Source organism: Pseudopodoces humilis, chromosome 10, assembly GCF_049639895.1.
Source record: "Pseudopodoces humilis isolate 2021_Gansu_Grassland_sample_001 chromosome 10, ASM4963989v1, whole genome shotgun sequence".
Lineage (NCBI taxonomy): Eukaryota > Metazoa > Chordata > Aves > Passeriformes > Paridae > Pseudopodoces > Pseudopodoces humilis.
The window spans coordinates 17,672,974-17,695,903 of NC_142209.1; the positions used below are offsets into that span (position 1 = coordinate 17,672,974).

Here is a 22,930-nt window from a genome sequence, read left to right on the forward strand (position 1 = left end):
GTAGTTTTTCACTTTATGCATTCAGCCTGTCATTTCTACTTGGCACATTAAATTTATTTGAATTTAATTTATGTAAAACTAAAAAGCTGCACAAAAGTGGAAAGTAATTGCTGTTTTCCCTCTTGTATATCATTTTAACACAAACCACTTATAGGTCACACTCTTTCCTTTAACAGCTTTACTAAAAAGCACTTTGTTATCCTTTTCTCTTTTTTGACTTTTCTATTATACCTACAATATTGATTTGTACTGTGTCCAGATTAAACTTACTGCTTTAGATATAGTTAAATACTTTTTTGCATGGTTGGAAACTTTCATGGTAAGAATTATCTGAAGGCTACTGGAAAGTTTGGGGGTTTTTTTGGTAGCATTATACTGTAGTATTGACATAATCCAGAGGACAAACTCAGGCAGAAAACAGTGCCATGGAATTTACTTCTATTTCAAGCACATATTAATTGGAAGAAAGTAAGTAGCAAGTGAGTCTTGCAGTTGGTTTGTTCAGGTGACTTTCTAGCTGTCTTTGGGATGGTCAGCAATGAAGACAGTACTTTCCCCTTGCCTCTTCATAAACTTTTTTCAGTGAGAAGAGAGGACTTTGGGGAACTTAAAAGCACTTCCAGGATAATAGTGCATAAATGTTAACCTGGTATTTCTGAAAACTTTCAGGAGTACTGACAGTTCCTGGGGTGGGTGTACTATTATATTAGATGCCCCACTTTTGTCTCTCCAGTATTTGCTCTGTAAAAAAAACCACTCTTCAGTAGATTGTGTCAGTGTTTTGGCCAGGACTTGGTGTGTTCCTAACTACTAATGGTGTTCTCTGCAAGTTCTGGCTTTTTAGTGTTTCAAATGGCAAAGGCAATTCAAAATGCTGCCCTGGTGAGTGGCAGCTTTTTTATTTTTTCCCCTTTTTAAAATGGTTTATTCTAACCTCCTGCTTAGTGTTTACCTTTGTAACAAACTTTTGTTGTTGAAAGTGAATGCCATTTTGCCTTGCTTAGGCTGCAGCTAGGTGTCTAGAACAGATTTTTTGGTGTCAGGATTTTGATGCATCCAGGCTCTGCACATTTTAATGCTTCTATTGCTGAAGTGTATTTGGGACAGTGAATTTTTTTCCCATCCCTCTCTATGCAATGTGTTACTGTGGCCTAATCTCACTACAGCTTGTGAGAACTTTTTATTATATATATTATATATAAATTGCTACCACTAACCAAGCCACTGTGCTTTTAGCAAAGTTTTTCTGTAATTGTCTTTTCATCAATTGTGTGATCTAGAACAGAGCATTACTGTCTCCCACTGTCAATAGAAGAGTCAACTTTTATCCTGGTGTTAATCTGCAGAACTTGTTTGGGGGAATTTGGTCTTTTGGTGTATTTTGTGTATATTTTGGTGGGTTTGGTGTATGCTCTGGGGCTCTGGATAACCCAAAAACTTTTCTGTAGACTGCAGAAGGATCAGCATTAACTGATTGCTAAGGTGCCCTGTCCCTTAGAATGTGCAATCTACTTGGTTATGTACAAGATGATGGTGTCTTCTGAATTTGCTTCTATTTTACTGGTTAGCTTTCTGGAGTGCCTCTTTCTAAATCAAACAGTTCCATCATGTCTGAAAATGAACTGTGTTTTTCTTACTGTTCTTCCCTCTGCCAGTACTTAAATCTTGGGCTAGAGACTGCAACCTAGCAAAAGCAGATAGTGAAGTATATGTGTGGATAACTAGTGGTGTGATGTGTGAAGCAGGCTCATCATCATCTCCAGAGATGTCTCTCTTCCCTGCAGCAGGTGAGGTGCCTCCCCTACCCCTGACACAGAGCCATGGGGCAGAAGCGGAGGCTCCTCATTACAGCTCCAACTCTTTCTTAATGTCACCTACCAAAACCATTGCTCAGATAAATACATGTTGGTGAGAGAACCCCTCAGGGAATGAGGGACAGCATTATCAACAAAAGGAATGCAGGGAATACTTAATATTTCTTAACTATTTTTAAGACTTAATTTCTGTAATGGAATCATAAAGCTTTCTTGTCCAGTATTGATTCTTTTTATGGTTTAAATCATATTAAATTCTTGCTAGCTAGACTGCTGCTTCAGCCCTACCATATTAGAACAGGTCACTAATGTGCTGTATAAACCAATTTTTATCTCCACCATGTGGTGTTCTTTTTTTTTTTTCCTCTTGGAAAAAAAGATAAGAGAAACTTGCTGAAGGCTATTACTGGCTCTCTATTCCACAGAGGTGAAACTTAACAGGAAATATGGCATATGTTGACTCTGAATTCTGCACATTAATACAGATTTGAGCACAGTTGCTGACTGATAGGTGGTCCCACTCCAGCTGCTAAAGAGGTGATGCACAGTCTTGGAAGCAGAACTGGAGCATAAACTTCTGCAAAGTGCTTTGAAAAGGGGCTGTTTCCTTTCATAGTCTTATTCTCTGGGAATAAGAAGCTTTTGTTAATTGCTTATAGGACTTAACAAAAGGAGGGTAGAAATGGATGAGACAGTGTATTAGAAAGACATGGACAGGAAGGAAGAGAAGAAAATTTCCTGAGCCATCTTCAAGGTGAGCAATCAAGTGAGGGGAACAGGGTCAATAAGAATCGGCTCTTATTCTGAGGTGGGGTTTTTTTTGTTGTTGTTTTGGTGTTTTTTGGTTTTGTTTTTTTGTTAAAAAAAATGGAATGGAGTCTGGCATTTCATATATAGTGTTAATGTGCAAGGCTGTACCTAGGGTGTTAAAAGCCTAAGTTTTATGCTGTAATTGTTACCAAGATTTCTGAGAAGTGGGGCAGGGATCTTCTGCTGAGATTTTCTTTTGTCAGCTGTTCAGCTGTGAGCAGACCCGTGCCTAGGTCTGCTCTATGGGGACATATAACCTGGCCTCTGTAAGCGGTTCAGGTAGGTTGCAGTAGCTCAGATCCATTTGATCACAGGCTTCAGAAAGATTTGGTTTTGTACTACCATCTACTTTTGAGTTTGACTTGTCTTTGATTGCAAAGCTGTGTGTGCTCAGTCCTGCCCCTTGGAGGTGCCATGAGCCGCCAAGTTTCCGTATCACACCGTTGGATATGAAGTGGTTCTTGTTTGCTTTTTACACTGTTTCACAGAACAGCTACGTGTGGTGCTCTAACTGTGTGTACTGGCCGGATCTATTCGCAGAAGTTATTGCAATTGTATCTGGCTTTTTGCATTTGTTTCCTAATCTGTGAATGATGATGGACTTCTGATGGGCTTTTCGGGCAGCACAGCCCTTTAGACTTGTGCAGCTTTCGTTCGGGGGTCCCGCTAGCGTTCTCCACAGCTGCCTGTGCCAGGGGCGAGCCAAACCTTGGCCCTGGGCTGGAAACAAAGCCCTGGGCGAGTTCTCCCGTTCGCTGGGCGCAGGTCGGGGGCAGGTGCGGGGCGGGGCGGGGCTGGGGTGGAGCGGGGAGCGGGGCGGGGCGGGCTGGAGCGGGTTGGGGCGGGCGGGGGGCAGGTGCGGGGCTGGAGCGGAACGGGGAGCGGGCCGGGGCGGGCCGGAGTGGGTTGGGGCGGGCCGGGGGCAGGTGCGGGGCGGGCTGGACTGGGGCGGGGAGCGGAGAGCGGGGCGGGCTGGAGCGGGCGGGCCCGCTCTGGCGGCGGCGCTGGCGCTGGTCGGCTCCGCGCCGGGGCAGCCGGTGAGTGGGGGCGGGGCGGGCAGGCTGAGCCCCTGCCACCGACTGCGGGCACGGCTCGGTGAAGGGGGCAGCGGTGGGGAACACTGTTACGGCGGGCTGGACGAGCTCCGGGAGGAATGCGCCTTTCCTCCTGGAGTCGGGCTGACAAAACTTTTTGCGGTTCAGTGAAAGTGTTTGCGGTGGTGCCGGAGCCCCGGGCCGTGGCGGTGAGCGGCGCCCGCAGCGCAGCCCGAGCCCGGCGGGGCAGCGCCGGGGCTGCCGCTCGGTCCCGGAGAGACGGCGCGGGGTGTGCGGACACGGACGCGCACGTACAGACACATACACGTGAGTTTCCATACGTTCGACACTCCCTTTGCACAGCCCTGGCTGTGCCGGCAGCTGGTAGGGACTGCGGGCGCCGGCAAGGGGTCTGCTGTTAAGTGGCTTTTTTTAATACGGTGTTATCTTAATCTATGCAATACACCGAAAAAACACACTGCCGTTATTTTGCATAATAAGTTCTTTCCCTTAAGGAAACAAAGTCGAGGCGGGGGGTGAGGGAAAGGAAGCAGTTTTGTACCCTTGTATTTCCAGAGAACATGTACGCAGTTTTGCTCTCCTATCAATAGTGATACTAGTCTAGAAAAAGACATTTCTTGTTATAGACAGGTAAGCTGCATTGCCGTAGCTTTATTCTTTAAGTTGTGCTGAGTGTGGTTTCTTGCCTGTTCTTCTAAAAGGTCTTCTAAAAGGTGCAGTAGAAAGCACAACTCAATTCCAATTGTAGAGTGAAAAATCTGATTTCACTAAGCTTATCTCTGTACTGAAAATTAAACTAAAAGCAAACAAGCAAATCAAACAGTCCCACAAACCAAATCTGCATAATCAGTACAGGAGCAGCAGTCCTTACCCACATGTAAAGCTGAGAGGTGTATTTAGGTTTTTTTTCAGAATGCTAGGTGAAAGTTTCAGGCAAGTTAGACTGGCTGTGTCCTTATCCTCCTGTGCTGCACTGACCATTAACCATTTAGGAATGTCTTCCAGCTTAGGCTTTATGCTGTCAGATGATAAAATAAAGTCTCTGAAGTATATGATTTGACACCTTAGAGAACATACTTTTCTTGTCTTGTTTTAATCAGGAGTGGTGTGATTGAAGTCCTCATCAGTATATGGTGAAAATAAACAATGAAAGTTGTTTGGGACTGTGCAGAAATAGTCTGTATCCACATTCTATAGGTTTTGTGAAAAGAAGCTGATTTGTTGAATAGTGAAAGGGAGCTGGTAGTGACCAGTGAGAGGATCTGGAAGTCCTGCAGAAACAGGAAACTTACTTTAGAAGCAGAACAGGTATTTTCTTCTAGGCATGTTTCACAATGTATAGGCTATTTGAATGACTTTTAAATACTTTAAATGCTGTGTCTGTTTCCGCATTATAGGATGACTTGCCAGCTTCTTCCAGAACCACACTTAAAGGAGACTAAATGAAGGCTTTGCAGCAAAGTTTTTAGTTTGAACTCCATATATAGATCTAGTAAACCATAATTTCAGAAAGTCTTAAATTACCAAAGTCTGAAGTTTAACTTGTGGTAACTAGTGAGTTACTTGTTATCTGCCCCTAACAAATTTCTGCAATGTATCAGAGCTTTCAGAAGCAATTTAGTGCAGTAGAGTTAAAGGGATTTCAGGAGCTGGAGCCTGAGCTTTGTAATACCTTGGTGGAGGTGCCTCTGTTGCTCTGTTTCCCAGTTCAACTACCACTGTCAGTCTGGAAGAGGAACAGCACTGTCACTTACTTACATGCACAGGGTGACACTTGTCTGCCCTGACAGTGATTTTTAAGCCTCTTATCAGACTGTGAGTACAGAGTGCTGTGGTTCGTGGCTGGCAGTACTACTTCCTCTCTCTGCAACTTTAAATATTTAGTCTTGAGGTTCTACATTTTCAGTATGTTTAATACTTTTCTTGTGGCTCTATATTTGTACCATATAGCATTGGTCTTTTATGCAGGATGTATGATAAATAAAAACCTTAAATGTTTCCACTACGAGTACTTAAAAGCTGCCAAAGGATCATCTTCATTCCTTTTGCCCCACTCCTTTCCCAGTCCAAAAGATGACACCACAGAAATGGACTATTACTGGAAATACCCAGAATCATGATGGAAGTATGAGTGCTGCTTTAATTTCCATAAGTTAACATTACATAGGTGGAACAGGTTCAGAGAGAAAATGGATGTGGCACTTTGCTCTCCTTAGTCTAAAATGTACTGAAGACCAAGGTAATGAGATTATGCTGCTTGGGAGTGATTGATTTGAGTTCAGCCAGTTATCTGAACTTGGAGATACTTCAGGTAAAGAAAAAAAATAGAGCCAAACACAACCACAAGTAGATTCCCCTGCAAATAAGCAAATTCTCTAGTTGAAAAACTTACTCATTTGGCCTCATAATTTTTTAGTCATAACTTTTTTTTTCAATTTGTAAAGCTGCATTTTAAAAATATTTTTGAAAAATTACGTTCTCAGGTCCTTGAAGTGTACCATGTACCATGCTGTTTCAAGTACAGGTAGTGCCTGCACAATTTCTTTAATAAACAAAATGTAAAACAGTTGCATTTCTGAGATAATTTGTCTCTGTAAAACCTTTTAAATGAATGTTGGCTTCAATTACATCCTCTAGTAGTAACAGATTAAAAAAAAACTTTAGATATATTTGTATGCATAATTTTGTGTTCTCTGTGTGCTTCCTTTCACTTTGTTTCTCTAAATTATTTAGGTTATAATATCAATAAACTATATTAAAGACAATGAAAAGTGAACCAGAGCGCTTACCTCACAAAACTCTTCCTTAGCGTTACATATTAACATTTTTGGCTTCTGCTTTGTTACACACCCTTTTCTGCACTGGCATTTCTTTCTAAACTGAGGTAACCTGGGTGGGTTTCTTGGGTTACCGTGCAATCATTCAGTTGTGTTTTCCTCTGTGGCCATACATGTAGCAGGGTGTGGAGGGGAATAAGGAACCAGTTCCCACTCTGGACTGCCACTGCTGGTATGTATAGCTTTGGCTGTCCAGCACCCTGGCTTCCTTCTGCCTGTGCCTTCCTCTGGGGAGTAGGGTGAGAGAGCTTTTCAGTAATGGGAAAAACAAAGGCAGCAGTGGTGGTTTATCCAGAAGAAGAGGACGGGACAGAGGGTGTCTGTGTCTGCCTGTGGCACAGGGTGCAGGCAGGGAAATGCAGTGCTGTGGGGAGCCCTGGGCAGGGGCTGCACAGGCTGCAAACCTCCAGATACTGCTTTCATGGTGCTCTCTCAAGAACCATCTGCTGCTTGTAGGGCAAATTCAAAAATCCAAAGGAATATGTGCAAATAGGCAATTGCTGCTGCTATTTCTCTGCAGTGACAGTCTGAATGTGAAGAGAGTATTTCAAGTGACTCTCTTCCTTGTTCTGCCACCTGTGCCTGTGATCAGTGTGATAAACTCAGCTTTCTGCAGAGAAACTTCTGTAATAAGTTTCAAAACGTCTTAGAGATCTGTATTTAATACCTGGTCTTTGCTAATGGAGAAGGGGAGGCAGGAGGCAAAGTGCTCAGGCAGAGCTGGCAGCCTGCCTGCTTTGCAGGCTGAGCCTGGGCACAGCTTGCTCCTCTGCGCCGTCTCACAGACCTGCCCGGACTGTACTGGCCTTGTGATCTCTCCTGTTCCAGAATGTATCATTTTGGGTGTTGAACTGCCCTGAAATTCCGCACAGAAATTCCTGTTCCAGCTCAGGAAAACCAGCAGTAAACCAGGATGGTGTTCTGCCTGGGCAAACACCCTTCCCTCTCCCCTACAATGACTTTCTGCCCTGCTAAAGGGCTTCATCACTATCATCCTCCTTGTAGGCACAGTTTTTCTCTGAGGACCTTTCAGTCCATCTCTAAAGCTGGCTTGAACCCTCTCACAGTAGCTGTCTGTGCCAACCCAGGCCTGTCTGCTCCCTCCCTCCCTCTCACATTTATACAGAAACAGCGCAGAAGCCATCAAAGTCCCCCAAATTGACGCCAGCCCTTCAATAAAGTTGTAGCCAATGTATTGAAACATCCTGGTTTTTAATGGACAGGGAAGAGGCAGAAAACCATGGGGGTGTGCCATGAACCACATTATGGCATGCCGACTAAATTTTATAATGACTTTATCATTAAAATACTATTTGTGTTTTCCTTCAGAACTGTTAATATTAATAATACTCATTAATAATGAGTAACTCCACTTAGAGCTGATTTAATTTTTAATCAAAATTACTTTAAGTTAATTTTAATCCTAGTTTCAATCAGAAAAATCCTTGACTTCAATAACTGATATTTAATTTCATTATAAATATACAGATTTTTTGTGAATTTATTGAAGCAAGCAGGATTCCAATTGAATAACAACCATTAAAGCATGCTAGCTTGCAACTAGCCAAACTATTTGTTGAAAACATTATCTAAGTGAGGTTTTATTTCACTATATCCTTTATTCAGGTAGCTAGTGTAATATTTTCCTACATACTAATGCAACTTCTTGACTTTTATTTGAAGAACATATTCTGACTTGGTAGGAGTTATACTTTCATAGAGGAATTTATAATCAATTAAAATATACAAATGGTCATTAAGACAGATAAAGTTCAAGATGTTATGTATTGGGAAGAATTCTTAAAGTGTGCCTTTGTGTTTGAACAGTTTAACTAAAATCCCAAATCCTTTGAGATTTTGTGGAACAGAGGATTTTTCCCACTCGAGAAAAATCTTGAATGTTTACTCAAGAGTAGTAGAGGAAAATGGAGCTCATAGTCCATCAGTTTATGACCTTTGTGGCCACTGTTGGTTGAAATAAGGTAATTAAATAAATTGAGAGGAGGAAAATAACCTTTTAGACAAGGATATGCTTTTGGTACTTGACAAGTTTTGATGTATTTGCCAGCAAGTGAAAGAGCAAGCTGTTAGCTCAGCTCACCTGTAGAATATGCAATATGTTATAACTGCTGGAGGTCTGCAGGGTGGGATAGGAAACACCAAGTGCTGTAGAACAGGTGCTTGGAGATTGTTGGCTGTCCTTCCTCATAAAAAAAACCAAGAACTACCAATTTTGGGAGGGCCAATTGCAAAGCAAAATAAGGCAATTCTTAAAGTGAGTAGCACAAGTGGAGAGCTCTCTGGATGACTCTCTTGCCTTTTTAAGTCTGGACTGACAAGTTTAGCTGTTTTTTTACTAACTTGGAACAATATTTTGCCTGAATACTCAAATTCTCGTTTACTTAATAAACAGATCTGAAATATGTAATATTTAAGGATTACTTTTAATAAAGGGCTATATTTAAGGGCTATTTTTTTTCTTCTTAATTTTAAATCTGCCCTGATTAAGATAAGCATCTCTGATTTGGTTGCAGAAGAGAAGACCTGGAGAAGAAAGTTCTGCCAGGACATGTGACATGCCAGGAGCTATGGGATATCCTATCCCACATCTGGTGCCTGGTGTGGACTGGGGCAGGACCACAGAGGATTCAGCTGCATAGCTCTGTGTACAGCTCCATTGAGACCAGGCTGATTCTGCTGGGAGGACTTCAGAAAAAGGTGTGAAGAAAACCACTGTCTGCAAGGCCCCTGGTGTTGTAAGTGCTTTTTGCACACAGGCTGGTGCAGACAGCCAAGTGCTGCATCTCTGCTTCGGAGGACTGGGGTGTAAACTAGCTTCAGTTAAGCTTCTGCTTTGGTGCAGCTTCCATTTGGAAATCTCCAGAGTCTGCCCTGTGACTCTGAAACCTCAGCTGGATGCTTTTCTACTCCTTCTCATCTTACCTCAACACCTCAAGACATCTCTTTCAAAATCATTTGTCATTTGAGCTCTGCTGTGTGACAGTAAGTGTTTGTAGTGTAATTATTTCAGTAGAGAATTATGGATGTGTGAATATTTTTTTTTCTTTAGTTACTACTTCAAATAAGATGCAAAAAGCATCTGCAGATTTCTTTACTCTTTGTCACTGCAAGCAAAGGATTCATCTGTTGAGATGATTACACAGTAAGATACAACATGTTCAGAAAACCTTCCCTGTAATTTTCACAGTTTTGTTTTTTGGGTTTTTTTTTACCCTGCCATTCTTGCCCAAAATGCTGCTTCTATTTGCAGGCATTTGGGCTGTTCTGTAAAAGCTTAATGTCAAGCTCAGTAGGTCCTTTGCTGCCTTGATGTGTTAGAGCAGAGGCTTCTCTGCTGGCAGGGTTCCCAGCACTCGGCTACTCGAGTAGCTGTTGTCTGCAGCTCCTCAGGGACTTCTGGTCACTTACAGACTGAATTTGATTTTGAGTACTTCCTAGGTGTGAATGGGGAATGTACTGACTGCCCAGCTCCCCGTTGTTGCCGTGAACAGGGAGCAGTGGGTGTTGAATTCCAGTTGACTCATTGCAGTGCATCTGTATTGCTGAGGCTTTTTTATTTTTAGATAGAGGGATGCTCTGTAATGTTTCAGCACAAGGGATGATTTACTTGTTTCCTTCCACTTCTTGTCCTTAAGTAACTGTTCTTAGTTCTGACTATGTGCTTAAATTTGATGCTTTAAGTAATATAGTCTTTTGTAAAAAAAGCAGCTGCCCAAGTTCTTGAGGGCAATAAAATGGACAACAATGTCAAGTGGCCTGCTTTCATGTTGACTACTAGGTGGGAATTAAGAAAAATCAAGGAAAAAAGGCTAAGAAGCTAGTTCAGAAGAACAGAATATTAAAAAAGATAAATTCCTTGAAATTACTAACTATGGAATAGTGTAATTTGATTTCAAATTTATACTGTAAATATTGCATTAAATAACACAGGTAGCATAACCTAAATGGACTGTTTTAGTTTAAAGCTTGGAAGGAACCTTTAATATAACACCGATGCATTAACCAGCCTGTCGGGGATTGTTTAATTTGCTTCCCGGTCCCTGGGGAGATGAGATTCAACTGTAAAATAACCACAGGGTAATAATAGACTAAGTGAACCTGATGTTTATCTGTCAACAATTTTAGCTGCAGAGGTGGAGAGCCTATACTTTTTAAAATTTTTCTGCCTGTAACCACTTTTTCTAGGTTTTTTGTTGGTTGCCACTGTGGTTAATATCTTGCACTATGGCTGTGTTCCTGGGTTTTGCTAAAACTGTAAAATATCTATTAATGAATTGTTTAAACCCTTCTTCAGATACTGACAGTGAATGTGTGATGATCAGTCACAAGTTCTCCATTCTGTGCTGTAAGACCCTGCGTGGGGTCCAGCAGTCATGAGTAATTGCTGTCAGATCTGCTGTGTAAATTAGTCCAGGTTCAGTCTGGTTCATAAAAAGCAGTAAAATTGCCAAGGCAGCTGACATTGGCCTCTCCAGAGTAGCAGAAGTGTGATGTAATCTGGAACTTGGGCTCCCTCTCCATCATCAGGTTTAATAGCCCTGTGTCCAAAATAGTACTGAGTGGGTATGAGAAATAAACCCCAGCACTACTGCTGTTCCTGGGGCTTGCTTTAACCTGTGGTTGGGTAGGGAACTGGATTTTAATTTTAAAGGTAACTGGGCTGTGTGGTGCTCACAAGCCTGGGTTGAGAACCCAGTAAAATAATTCCTGCCTTTAGAATAGTAAAATATCTAGAAAATATTTTTCCCTTTTCAGCACATTTTCTTAAGTCCTCTGGTAGTAAATAAAAGATATGAGTTCAGAATATATATGCCTGTAGTATCTTATGTGCATACATTTTTTACATTTATTAATATATAATTGGAAAACCAAAAAGTATTTCGTCTGTAATGGGCCTTTTATTGCTTAGCCAGTAAAATGGAAGAGTTACGAGTTATGCTTCCCTATCCCAAGTGGCTACACTGAGAAATGGAAATAATGATGGGGCTGTGGCTCAAACATGGGATTTCATAGCAAGAATGGCTTGGCTGTTGCTCAGATTTTCTCCATGACCTCCAGAAAGTAATTTTCTTAACTTCCACTTTGTTGCCTGTACAGTATGACTGCTAGTGCAAAAGAACTGTGGTGGAATTTTTAAAATAGGAAAATCTTATTGAATTCCTGATTCATCCAAGCATCATGCACTGTGGTCCTCCAGAATATCTTCTGCATCAACGCTGTACAGTTTGAATTTTTACTTAAGGCCTCCATATACACACTCTCTTGTGTCTCTGGCACAGCCCCTTGTCCCCCAAAAACAAAGGTATGGTGATTGAAGCGAGGACTACTAGCTGATTGTTAATCTTGTTGCTTTTTCCCCTCCACCCTTCCTAGGATGCAGGGGCTTTAATCCAGGATGAACGAATGCTACTATGACAAGCGCATGGACTTCTTTTACAACAGGACAAAGACGGACACAGCGGATGAGTGGACAGGACCACAGCTCATTGGTGTTCTGTGCTTTGGGACGTTCTTCTGCCTCTTCATTTTCATTTCAAATTCATTGGTCATAGCAGCTGTGGTGAAGAACAAGAGGTTTCATTTTCCCTTTTACTATCTTCTGGCCAACTTAGCAGCTGCAGACTTTTTTGCTGGAATCGCCTACGTCTTCTTGATGTTCAACACGGGCCCGGTGTCTAAGACATTGACAGTTAACCGCTGGTTTCTGCGTCAGGGTCTCCTGGACACCAGCCTGACGGCGTCCCTGGTGAACCTGCTCGTCATCGCTGTGGAGCGCCACATGTCCATCATGCGGATGAAGATCCACAGCAATCTCACCAAGAAGAGAGTCACCTTCTTAATTACATCAATTTGGGCCATTGCTATTTTCATGGGGGCTGTTCCGACATTGGGTTGGAACTGCCTCTGTGACATTACTGTCTGCTCATCCCTGGCACCCATTTACAGCAGAAGTTACCTGGTGTTCTGGAGTGTCTTAAACCTGGTTGTCTTCTTTATTATGGTTGTGGTTTACATAAGAATCTACATGTACGTCCAGAGGAAAACCAACGTCTTGTCGTCACACACTAGTGGGTCCATTAGCCGGAGGAGAACCCCTGTGAAGCTTATGAAGACTGTCATGACTGTCTTGGGTAAGAGGCTACAAACCATGGTGGGCGAGGCTAGCAATGCCAGTGAATTGGTTTGTGTTGGTTTGGTTTAATTTTCATTTGAAACAAACCAACAAAAAACTCCACAAAAATTGCTCAGCCCTCCCAACACAAAAAAAACCTCACTGAACTTATAAGTGCTGGAGGCATGTAGATTTCTGTGTGCTTTAGACAGTGAAATAGCTGTTGCACTATGCAGAAACACGAGATAGAAGACTGGTCAACATACAGAAGAAAAGTATAGCTGCCTTGTTACAAAGCAAAAATTGTGAAGGTAAAGGGTTTTAAGGGTTTTGGCCTTTTTTTTTTTTTTTTTTAAGCAGAAAGATACAAAATCACTTTGGAGAAGGGTTTGTGAAGGTTTATAATTACCCATTAGAACATTTTCAAAATAGTTTTTTTTAATATTTGCACCAGGCCATGAGCACTAATGTTGATTGTCGATCATTTTCTTTGCACATCTTCCTCTTGGCTGTTTCCTGGACATAGAAAATTCTTCCCCCTGGAAATGCACCTTCCCTAGGGAAAGGAGAGAATGGCTTGTGGGTCTATGATTTTGATAGGGGTTTGATTTTCAAGGGAAGGGTTCACCTTCATTCTGTGGATATTGCATGGTGCAAAATACTTCTAGATAATGATGGTACAGTCTAGCCTTAGATATCTAAATCATAACATGAGATTTGCCCTGGCTTCTATCTTAAAGTCACTGTTGATACTTAAGCAGCTCGGATCACTTCATCAGGGAATTGTGATGTAGTGCACATTAAATTGGAGATGAACTGAGCAGTAGCTCAGTTGGAACAAATACTAGCTGTAGCAGTCAATTTTCCACAGAATTACTTGAATCTGAACAAGATGCACCCTGGAAACCAGTTATAATGTGAGCAGGGCTCCAGGTGGAACTGGGGGTACACTGAGACATTTTGGAGCTGGGCTCAGGTGGTGGTGGAAGACTCTAAACCCACAAATACGGCTTTACTGCTCTAACAGCTGTTCAGAGGTTGGATGAGCCAATGTAGCAAAGCTGGAGCTTCTGAGAAAGTTGGTGGTCATGTATACCTGGGCCACAGTTGTGTCATACTGCAGTGTGGTAGTATTAGAGAGCTCTGGGAGAAAAGTGTAATTTTTCATGGAGGTAGGACTTAAAAGGGTAGGAAGTTCAAGTTGAGGACACTTTCTTCCCCTTGCAGTTTTTGTATGCTGTTTGCACAGTCTGGTATCTGATTTTATTATTTTTTTCCTGAAATAATAGTGCTGTGCTACGTAACACCTTTGTCCGCCAAGTGATGTCTTAAAGAGTTTCAGAAGCTGAATTCCATTAAACTTCACAGTGCCTGACCTTGTGAAAGAAAGTAGACTGATAATTCAAGCATGTACAAGGTTCTCACTTTTACTTCTGTGCCTTCTGGAGTTGACATATCCACTGCCAGAGCCTTTTCTTTCTATATCCTTCCCCAGCTGTTCTTTTGAGAGTCAGTTTGGTGGTTGTTCCTGCCCCCTGCCCTTGACTTGCAAGAACAAGGTTGATCTTTTGCCCTGCCTAAGCTCTTGTGCAGTGAAACCTAAACCATACACCTGGAAGGACAAAATCCCTGCAGGTCAACTCTGAATTGCTCCAAATATGATCCTGTGCTAATGCATAGGGATGAGTAGACTGTAGTTAACTGCTGCATTGGAAAGAGACAGAAAACAGAGCACTTTTAAAAAGCAGTTCTCGGAGCATTTCTATTGAAGGCAGAACTGCACCCTGCAGCCAGTGTGGGACTTGGCAGGACAGGGATGCCATTTGCTCATCCCTTATGGGCCTTTAGCCTGTGGCAAGCCTTCAGTGTTCTCTGTGACAGTGCTGCTGTGTGGAAATAAACCCCACTTAAAATCTCATTTCGAACTTGATTATTTCTTTTACTAGAGAGTGGGGCCTTTGGACTATAGGTTGCTTTGATGTTCAGCATCAGCTTCCTCTTACTCACAGTATAAGGCTTTCCAGCCATGAAATTGAGCTATAATTGAGGCAGAACATTTAATGTTATTGTGTGCTGGGCCAGGAAAATTTAACTTAGCCTGAGTGCTACTTTAGAGATCATAATTTTGTATATTTGCTTGTCAGTCAGAAACAAAACCGAAACAGAGCCTGCTTCCAAAGAAGTTAAATTAAGTGCTGGTTTTGCTGGGTGTACAGTCTACTTCAAGCTCATGGGTGAGAGGAAATGTATCTTGGCATATCAGTTATAACTTCATATCAGTTATCCAGATTTTGACTGAGGGGCTTTTTATTACCATTTATTTTCAAGAATGCGGACTTATTTTTTTAAACAGTTTGAAATGTGCTCTCCTGCCCAAGTCATTCAAGCACTGTGTGCAAAATATATTAAAAACCAAATAGCTTGTTTTCTGGACTTTACCACAGGAGTCACCAAGTGACCAAAGTGGTTGTTCCAAAATTCTGCTTATAACCACTGATGCAAGAGCCTGGAGCTATATGCTGCACATAGGTTTTGCCCAAACCAGTTATTTTTAATTTTTTTTCCAAAACATCTGAAAATGCTTTGGAGTACATGCCTGATATAAATTTAATTAAAAGCCTATTCCAAGATGCTGTGCTGGATAAAGCATAATAAACCCCAACATTTTTGTTCATGGGCTCCATTGGTTTCATGGGAGATTCAGGACAAAATCCTTCTCCTCTGCTGCTGTGTGGAAGGAGGATGTGTGTGGCTGGGTACTGCTGGCATGCTGCTCCTCCCAGCTTCCTCTGCTCCCTCCTTGGGAAGGCTGGGCTGTGGCTGGCTGCCCTTCCAGGAAAACATCCCTGTCCTCTCTGGGTGTTCTCCTCCTGTGGCCCTGCAGGATTTGAGAGTTGGGGGAATTGAGATTTTAGTGTCATTTCATGGATTCCTGATGACCACAGCTTCAGGTGGCTTTTTGCACCTTCACTTAGGCTCAGAGGGTCCCTGCCAGAGGATGGGAGTCAGGTCCTGTCATCTGCATATTCCTGCCATAACTCCCAAAATAGCCCATCATGGCATGGGAGTGAGGCTTTCCCTTTGGCATGCTGAACCACAGGGAGTTACCTAGTTGAATCTGGAAGATGTGAAACCAAGAAAAATGGGCTAAAATCCTCTTGGGCTGATCTTGTGGCATAATCCCAGCTCAGTTTGTGACTGTAGCTTTGAAGAAGAGTGGCTGCAGGTGTGCGGGTGTGTGATTTTCAGGTGGCTGTGTATGTGGTAGCTCCTCTGAACCTGGCAGCAAGATTCCTGCTGAAATAACAGCTTTGGGGTGGATGATTTTCAGTTTCAGTGAATTTATAGTTTAATTGGTAACTTGCTGTTTTAACTTGGTTGCACATGTGGCATTGGCAGCTGGAACCTCCTGCACTCTTTTTTTCTTGATGTTGGCATGCTCAGGGACAGCCTTGGTGTGCAGGAGTTTATGAAATGATGCTGTTGAAGCATCAGTAGTGTTTCCAGATCCACAGAAATTAATTTTTAAGCAGAAATTATGTAATCTACAAGAAATTTCATGGTTAAAGCTAATGGAAAATCCTCAAAGTAACCTTGAGGCATTGTGACACCTGATCTCCCATAATCTGGTGGAAAGACTCCGAGTTGTTCTATGTGGCAGCCAGGCTATATTTCATGTCACTTTTGTGAATTTTAAAGAGTCCCAGAAGTTATTTTTGGAGTATGGCATTTTGTCAGGGAGGGGAAGCTCCTATGGGATAAATATTCTGCAAACAAGAAAACTGCCGAAGGGCTGAGACTAAGGTATATTTTTATGCTTAACCATGGTTCCCTCTGAAACTCAGTGGTAAAAATAACAGAATCTGAGCAAGGCTGCGAGTCTGAGACGTGCCTCACTTTCATCTCTGTGGTGCTAAGAGCAAAATGTGTTTTTGATGGAGTCAAAGCAGCAGCCCCGAGAAAGCATTATCCAGTAACTTGTCACTGCATTGACACTGTCACTGCATTGCCCCGTCCTTGTTTTCAGTTGTGGGAAATGTGTGGAGACATCCCTTTGGGTCTTTTATCTTCCCTTATTTTTGCAGCTGAAACCTTTTAGGGTTTTTTTGTATAGATAGACAGGGCTACATCCTGCAAGTTCATGGACTACTCCTGCCTGCAATCTTTGGTTCTGTTTGATGGACAGATTTCAGTGTCTTTTGTTAATGTGCCTTTAGGGGTGCCTCTTTCCTTTCCTGCTGACTTCCATAAAAGCATGGCTGTACCTTACACACTTTTTGCAACAAGTGGTCAAAATGCTTTCAGCATCTGTTCTCAGGAAGGTTTGTTACCATCTCAGTTTCTGCATGGAGCTGGTGGATTGGCAGCTGTGCCAGTGACCCTTGGTAGGTAGTGAAAGCTCTGTGTCCAAATACTTGCTGAGACACATAACTAGGCACAGTATTGTCTGGGTGGTTGAGTTACTTGTTAAAATTGATTTGCTGGTGAACCCCAGGACAGCAAATCTGTGCAGTGTTTTCTCCATTGTAGATGATAAGAGAGAGCTGGTGCCCTGCTCGCAACTGGTTACTCAACATGCAGGAGCCAAACCAGTGTGTGGTACAGAGACTGAGCAGGGAAAACAAGTGTTGTGGTAGCAGCATGCAGCTCCCAGTGCCAGTGGGCAATGGAGGAATGTTACTGATGTTAACCAGTATCTCAAAACTAACACCATGAAATTAGTGCTTAGCATCACAAAAATCTTGGTACAGCAGAGTAGAAAATTCAGTTTCTGAAGACAGCAGTCTCTTGGCTTTCTGTTCAGTATTGCCTAGAATATTGCCTAGAACAGAGTAAATCAGATGAATTTTGTCTGTAGTCCAGGAGCACAAGGTTGCAGCAAGATCCACAGCACCTCATCCCGGATATATTTTTCACACAAATCCACTTGGCATGCCATTGCAGCCTGCCTGCCATATGGGCAATGTCCACTCCAGTCCTCAATGGGGAGAAGTGTCAGGGCTGCTGCCACCAGCCCGTGTGTACAGCAGAGTGTGCTGGGGTGCCTGAGGTGCTGCTGAGCGCTGCCTGCTCCTGCTGTGATCCCTCCCACTGCTGGCTTCCACAGCTTGGATATGGGAGTACCAGCAGCTTTTAAAAGATGAGGTGGACTTGCTTGTTCTACCAAAATTGTTGAACAGAAATTCATATCCTCAGAGAGCTTTTAGGCATGTAGATGCTATTATTTGTTGAATTATTTTTTCTCCAAGCTCCAAAATGGGGAAATTCTGCTGTGATAAGTGATTGGAATTTCCTTGGTACATTGTTCAAACTGTGACTGCTGGGCAGAGTTGTAATTTTCTATTTCTGTATGTCAGACAGCAATTGTGGCTTGTGCTAAGTTAGTATTATCATGCATATGGCTACTCCTTCCCTGGGCTCTGGGCAAGGGATCACGGGGTGCAGCGCAGCGGGGAGACCAAGGGGCAGATGGGGCACTCCAGGGCCCCTCTCCAGCTTGTGGCTGAGGCTGCACTTGGTAGCAGTGTTACCCTCCTCACCCTCACTTATGGTGTGGGTGTGCAGGAACATGGAAAGGTGCAAATTCAATGTTGAACTGCCTTCTAAGCTGTGGTTTTAATGTTTTCTTTGTGCTGTGTTCAGTCTGTCTAAGATCTCTTCTCCTTTATTCTCCCTTTAATTTTTTTTTGCCTCTTGCAGAATTTTTTATTCCTCCACCACTACTATGCATTTACTTCCTCATGCTTTTTGTGGTTTGGTTTTGGATTTTTTTTCCCACCCCTTCATTTCTTTGCTTTTACAGCTACATCCTTCACTTCACCTTCACCAACTCATCTATTTGTTTTCTCCTCTCTTTTCCTGTGTAACTAATTTTTTTTCCCTGCAGCCAAATTACTGTGTCTCAGCATGCAGAGCCTGGCAGGGAGCAGTGGAAGGAGGTGGGCTCAGTTCTGACCAGGATGCTCACAGTGCTTGTGGGTTGTAGGCAGTGGCGTGCATCCTACACCAGCTGTGGGTTTCCCACCCAGGACATGTTTAAATTATGTGACACCTGTCTTATTAATTAGCACTGCAGAGTCAGCTGTAGGGTGGCTGGAGACTCATCTCTTTGGATCATGTTATGGCAGTGGTGGAAGTGAACCACCTGATATCTTCTCCTCCAGTACATGAGAGAGATGAACAGAGGAAGTGTGTTCAAGCACCAGTTCTCTGCTTTTAAATGCTCCAGAGCTCTTGTTTATTTATCAGCATGGATAAATCACTGTTGTGATGACCTTTTCCCATGTGTGTTTGAGCTGATGCTGTCAGCAGCTCAGATTCTTGCTCCCTGCAGTCTTCTGAGAGCTGCCCTGCCTCCTGCTCAGGGCCTGGCAGAAGAGCTGTAGCAGATACAATCTTGCTGCTATCATTAGAATTTTGTCCACTCCTGCTTTTCTCATTTTTGCATAGATTTTTGACAAACTCAATAATCTTGTAAGATGTTAAACACTCCAAAACCCTAGAAGCTTGAAGTCAGATTTGTTTTTCTTTTTATTGTCTCCTATATTTCTAGGTGCCTTTGTTGTCTGCTGGACCCCTGGTCTGGTCGTCTTACTGCTTGATGGCCTGAACTGTACTGACTGTGGGATTCAGAATGTTAAAAGGTGGTTTCTTCTCCTGGCCCTGTTGAACTCTGTCATGAATCCAATAATTTATTCATACAAAGATGATGAGATGTGGGCTACCATGAAAAGGATGATTTGCTGCTCCTCTGAGGATAAGAGCCAGGAGAGACGCTCATCTCGGATCCCCTCAACAGTTCTCTGCAGGAGCACGGATATCTCGGGCCACTACCTTGAAGATGGCATTATTCAAGGGACAATTTGTGGAAAAGGAGATCTTGGTGACAAAGGAAACTCCTGAGCTATGCAAGGGACTGACTTGGCTGGAAAAGGAGAGGGGGAAGGGAGAGGTTTTGTAAGAGGAGATTGACTGGCAAAGCTAGTAAACAATATATCCACTTTGTTCCAGAGCCTCAACTCCAGTGTTAACAAAAGTTCTTATAAATAATTGCCTGATGGAAAAACACTTTGTATTGAAGAAAACTTTCTGTGCTGCCATCCTTTTTGTCTTTCAAGTACATGAAATTGTTTCTTCATGTGAATGGAATAAATACCTCTCAGAGACTTCTTGTGCACGGAAACAAAATGTAAGCAATATGGAGAGACCCTCCTTAAGCTCCTGCAGAGAGAAGAAACCTGCCTGACTCTGCAGGTTTGGCATTCATTGAGTATTTATGCTTGGATTAGTTTCTGTGCATCTTGAGGAGGATGATAGGCTTGGTTGGACAGAGTTGTGACCTGTTTTCTTGGTTTGTGAAGTTCATGAAACAGTTCATGCTTACCTCTTCTCTTCCTCCTTATCTTGCTTTCAAAATAGGTAGTTTGATAGTTTACTAAAGCTATGCCAGAAACCTGGCTATGATGAGAGACCCAGACCAGGCGTCAGTGTGTGTGGGTACGTCTGACCATGGATTGTCAGGATCTGAGAGCACAGAAAGCACAAAAGCCATTATTTCTTCCATAGTGGGGTGAATGCTGCTGGAAAAGACAATGCACTCTCTGCTGCTGTTGTGTAGGCAGGCATTGAGGGTGGATTAACAGAAAAGCTCATTTCTTCCTTCCCTAGATAACATCAAATGGGTGTGCTCACTCCTCTTTACCTGCTGTGCCACTGAGAGAAATGAGATCCAAAGCTCTGGTTTACAAAGGAACTTTTAAGGGAAGTTTAAATACCCATTTGTCCAGGTTCAATCAAGCTATTTCAAATAGAAATTAATTTACAGGCAAAAAAAGCCTGAAATCAATTTAAGCCCCTACCATAGTACAGTGTGCATTGATTGTCGGGCCTTGTCTGGACCACATTTCTCCTCCAATTTGCAAACAGATCTTACTGGAACAGGTACTTGAGGAAGAGACCATGGAACAGCGAGTGATGGAGGGCTTTCAGCATAGTGACTGATCAAATCTAGTGCTGGTGCAGCCACAGCCCAAACAGCTGCAGTTCTGGCTTATGCACTATGCTCTAACAAGAGAGTCCAGCAATACAAAGCTCTAGGGTAAAGTTATTATTTTTAAAATTTCAAGTTAAAAACTGGATTGTAGATTTCTCAGTAATCTAAAAAGCTGGTTCATGCTGTCTGGTTTCAAAGGCAGTGAACTCCCTGTTGCCATTTTAACTTCAAGGGGGGGTTTCCTGTGTTGTCTCCTAGAGAAGGTCTGATCCTTGGTATTAATGCAGGTGACCACAGCCAGAGGTCACTTTGAAAAGTTTTGGAAGTTTTGGGCACTTGGAACTACCAGAGAACAACACCAAGAGCCAACACCAAGGACATATTTTATGAAGCTGAAAGATAAAGTTGAGCTGCGGTTTGGCCAAATTCTTCCTTTGGTGCCACTTGCATGTGGATATCTGGACTGTGTTGGTCAAAACAGAACCAGCCCTTGGCTCAAAGGCTGAGCAAGGGGTTTGCACTGGGAGACTTAATAGCAGCCCTTAGCATATCTTACAAGCACAACAAGGCCCTGTTCAGAGAGCTGTCCTGTAACGTGCATTATCTTGTAGGGATGTGGCCCAGTATTCAAGGTAGGTGGTGTATTTGAGTAACGCTAAAAATGTTTACACGTTTTTTGCTATCATAATGCAATTTTTTTGTGCAAATACTACTTCACTGCTTTGGTGTTCTGAAAAGCGTGTAAAGTGGTGCTTTGTAGGGGTAGTGGTGTGGTGGGTTGAGCCTGGCTGGAGACCAGGTGTCCACCAAAGCTGCTCCATCACTTCTCTCCTCAGCCGGACAGGGGAGAGAAAATAAAACAAAAGGCTCGTGGGTCAAGATAAGGGCAGGGAGAGATTGATCACCAATTATAGACTTGACTTGGAGAAAAATTAAGTTATTACCAATCACATCAGGGTAGCATAATGGGAAATAAACCCAGATCTTAATACTTTCCTCTCATCCTCTGTTTTTCCTGGGCTTAGCTTTATTCATAATTTTCTCTATCTGCATTCCGCAATGGTGCCGGGGGAACAGGGAATGTGATTGGTTCATCAGTCATTGCCACTCCTTCCTCATAGTGAGGTTTCCCCACACTCTTCCCTCTCCTTTGTGGGGTCCCTCCCACAGGAGACAGTTCTCAAATTTCTCCAACAGCATGGGTCTCCCATGGAGTCACTCGCCAGCAAACCTGCTCCAGCATGGGCTTTCCATGTGCTCACAGCCTCCTTTGGGCATTCCTCTTCTCCAGCCTGGGATCCTCCACAGGCTGCAGGTAGATCTTTGCTCCACCATGGGCCTCCACTGGCTGCAGGGTAAGCTCAGCTCTGGCGCCTGGAGCACCTGCTGCCCACCTTGGTGTTGTCACAGTTATTTCTCTCACACATTCTCACTCTCCTCTTCTGCTGCAGTCACACAGGTTTTGTTTCATCCATCTTAAGTACCTTGTCCCAAGTCCCTGCCACTGTTGCTGATGGACTCACTTTTGGACAGGGGTGGGTCTGTCCTGGAACCAGCTGGCATTGGCTCTGTCAGACATAGGGAAGTCTCTGGTGTCTTCTCACAAAATCCACCCCTGTACCCCCTGCCCCACGCTGCTACGAAAACCTTGCCCTGCAAACCTGCCCGTGGTGGCCTTGCAAAGGCACAGCATGCAAGCACCCCTGTCCCCACTGCTACTGCAGCGCACAGTTTGTCTGAACTAGGCTGGAGCTCTGTATACAAACCTAATAGAAAATAAAATGGTACTTCAAAATGAAAGTCTTGTTTTGCTTCCTGTTTGAATGGTGATTGAGCAATGATGGGGAAATGTTGTTTCATGGTACTGTGGGTCCAGAGTAGGGATGGGGGTTCTTTTAATAAATTTTTTCTATTTACTAGCAATACTAGCCAGTGTATTGCTTGGTTGAATCAGGCCCTGAAGAGAGCTTGGATGAAGATCTTGAGCATCCACAGCAGGGGAAAAAACTTTAGGTCTTTCCTGCAGAGCTTGGGACTTGGGATGCAGAATAACTACCTAGGGATGATATTTCCAGGTAAGCAGAAAAAGGTGACTTCTGTGAAGGTAAAGGAGTTTTTTTTTACAGCACCTCATCCAGTGGACTCCTGGTCTGGATTAAGGTGTTACCAACCGTTCTTCTACAAGTAAGTGTGAGGGTTTGAGGTCTCTTATCCTTTCTATTCTCTTAAAAAAAAAAAAAAAAAAAAAAAGAAGAAGAAAAAGCCCCCAAAAGTCTTCAACAGAACAA

General features: G+C 43.0%; 1 protein-coding gene across 2 annotated transcripts; it reads left to right on the forward strand.

The window, feature by feature from the left end:
• The first annotated feature begins 3,643 nt into the window (after positions 1–3,643).
• LPAR3 (lysophosphatidic acid receptor 3) lies at positions 3,644–22,417 on the forward strand. 2 transcript variants are annotated; one of them, XM_005521014.3, is made up of 5 exons: positions 3,644–3,985; positions 9,051–9,272; positions 9,380–9,519; positions 11,911–12,668; positions 19,203–22,417. In XM_005521014.3, exons 4-5 carry the CDS (start codon positions 11,933–11,935, stop codon positions 19,550–19,552), a joined length of 1,086 nt encoding a protein of 361 aa, XP_005521071.2. In that variant the 5' UTR covers positions 3,644–3,985; positions 9,051–9,272; positions 9,380–9,519; positions 11,911–11,932; the 3' UTR covers positions 19,553–22,417. The 2 variants fall into 2 exon arrangements, with proteins under 2 accessions (XP_005521071.2, XP_087916801.1); XM_088060675.1 differs by having other exon boundaries at positions 9,051–9,234.
• Positions 22,418–22,930: the final 513 nt, after the last annotated feature.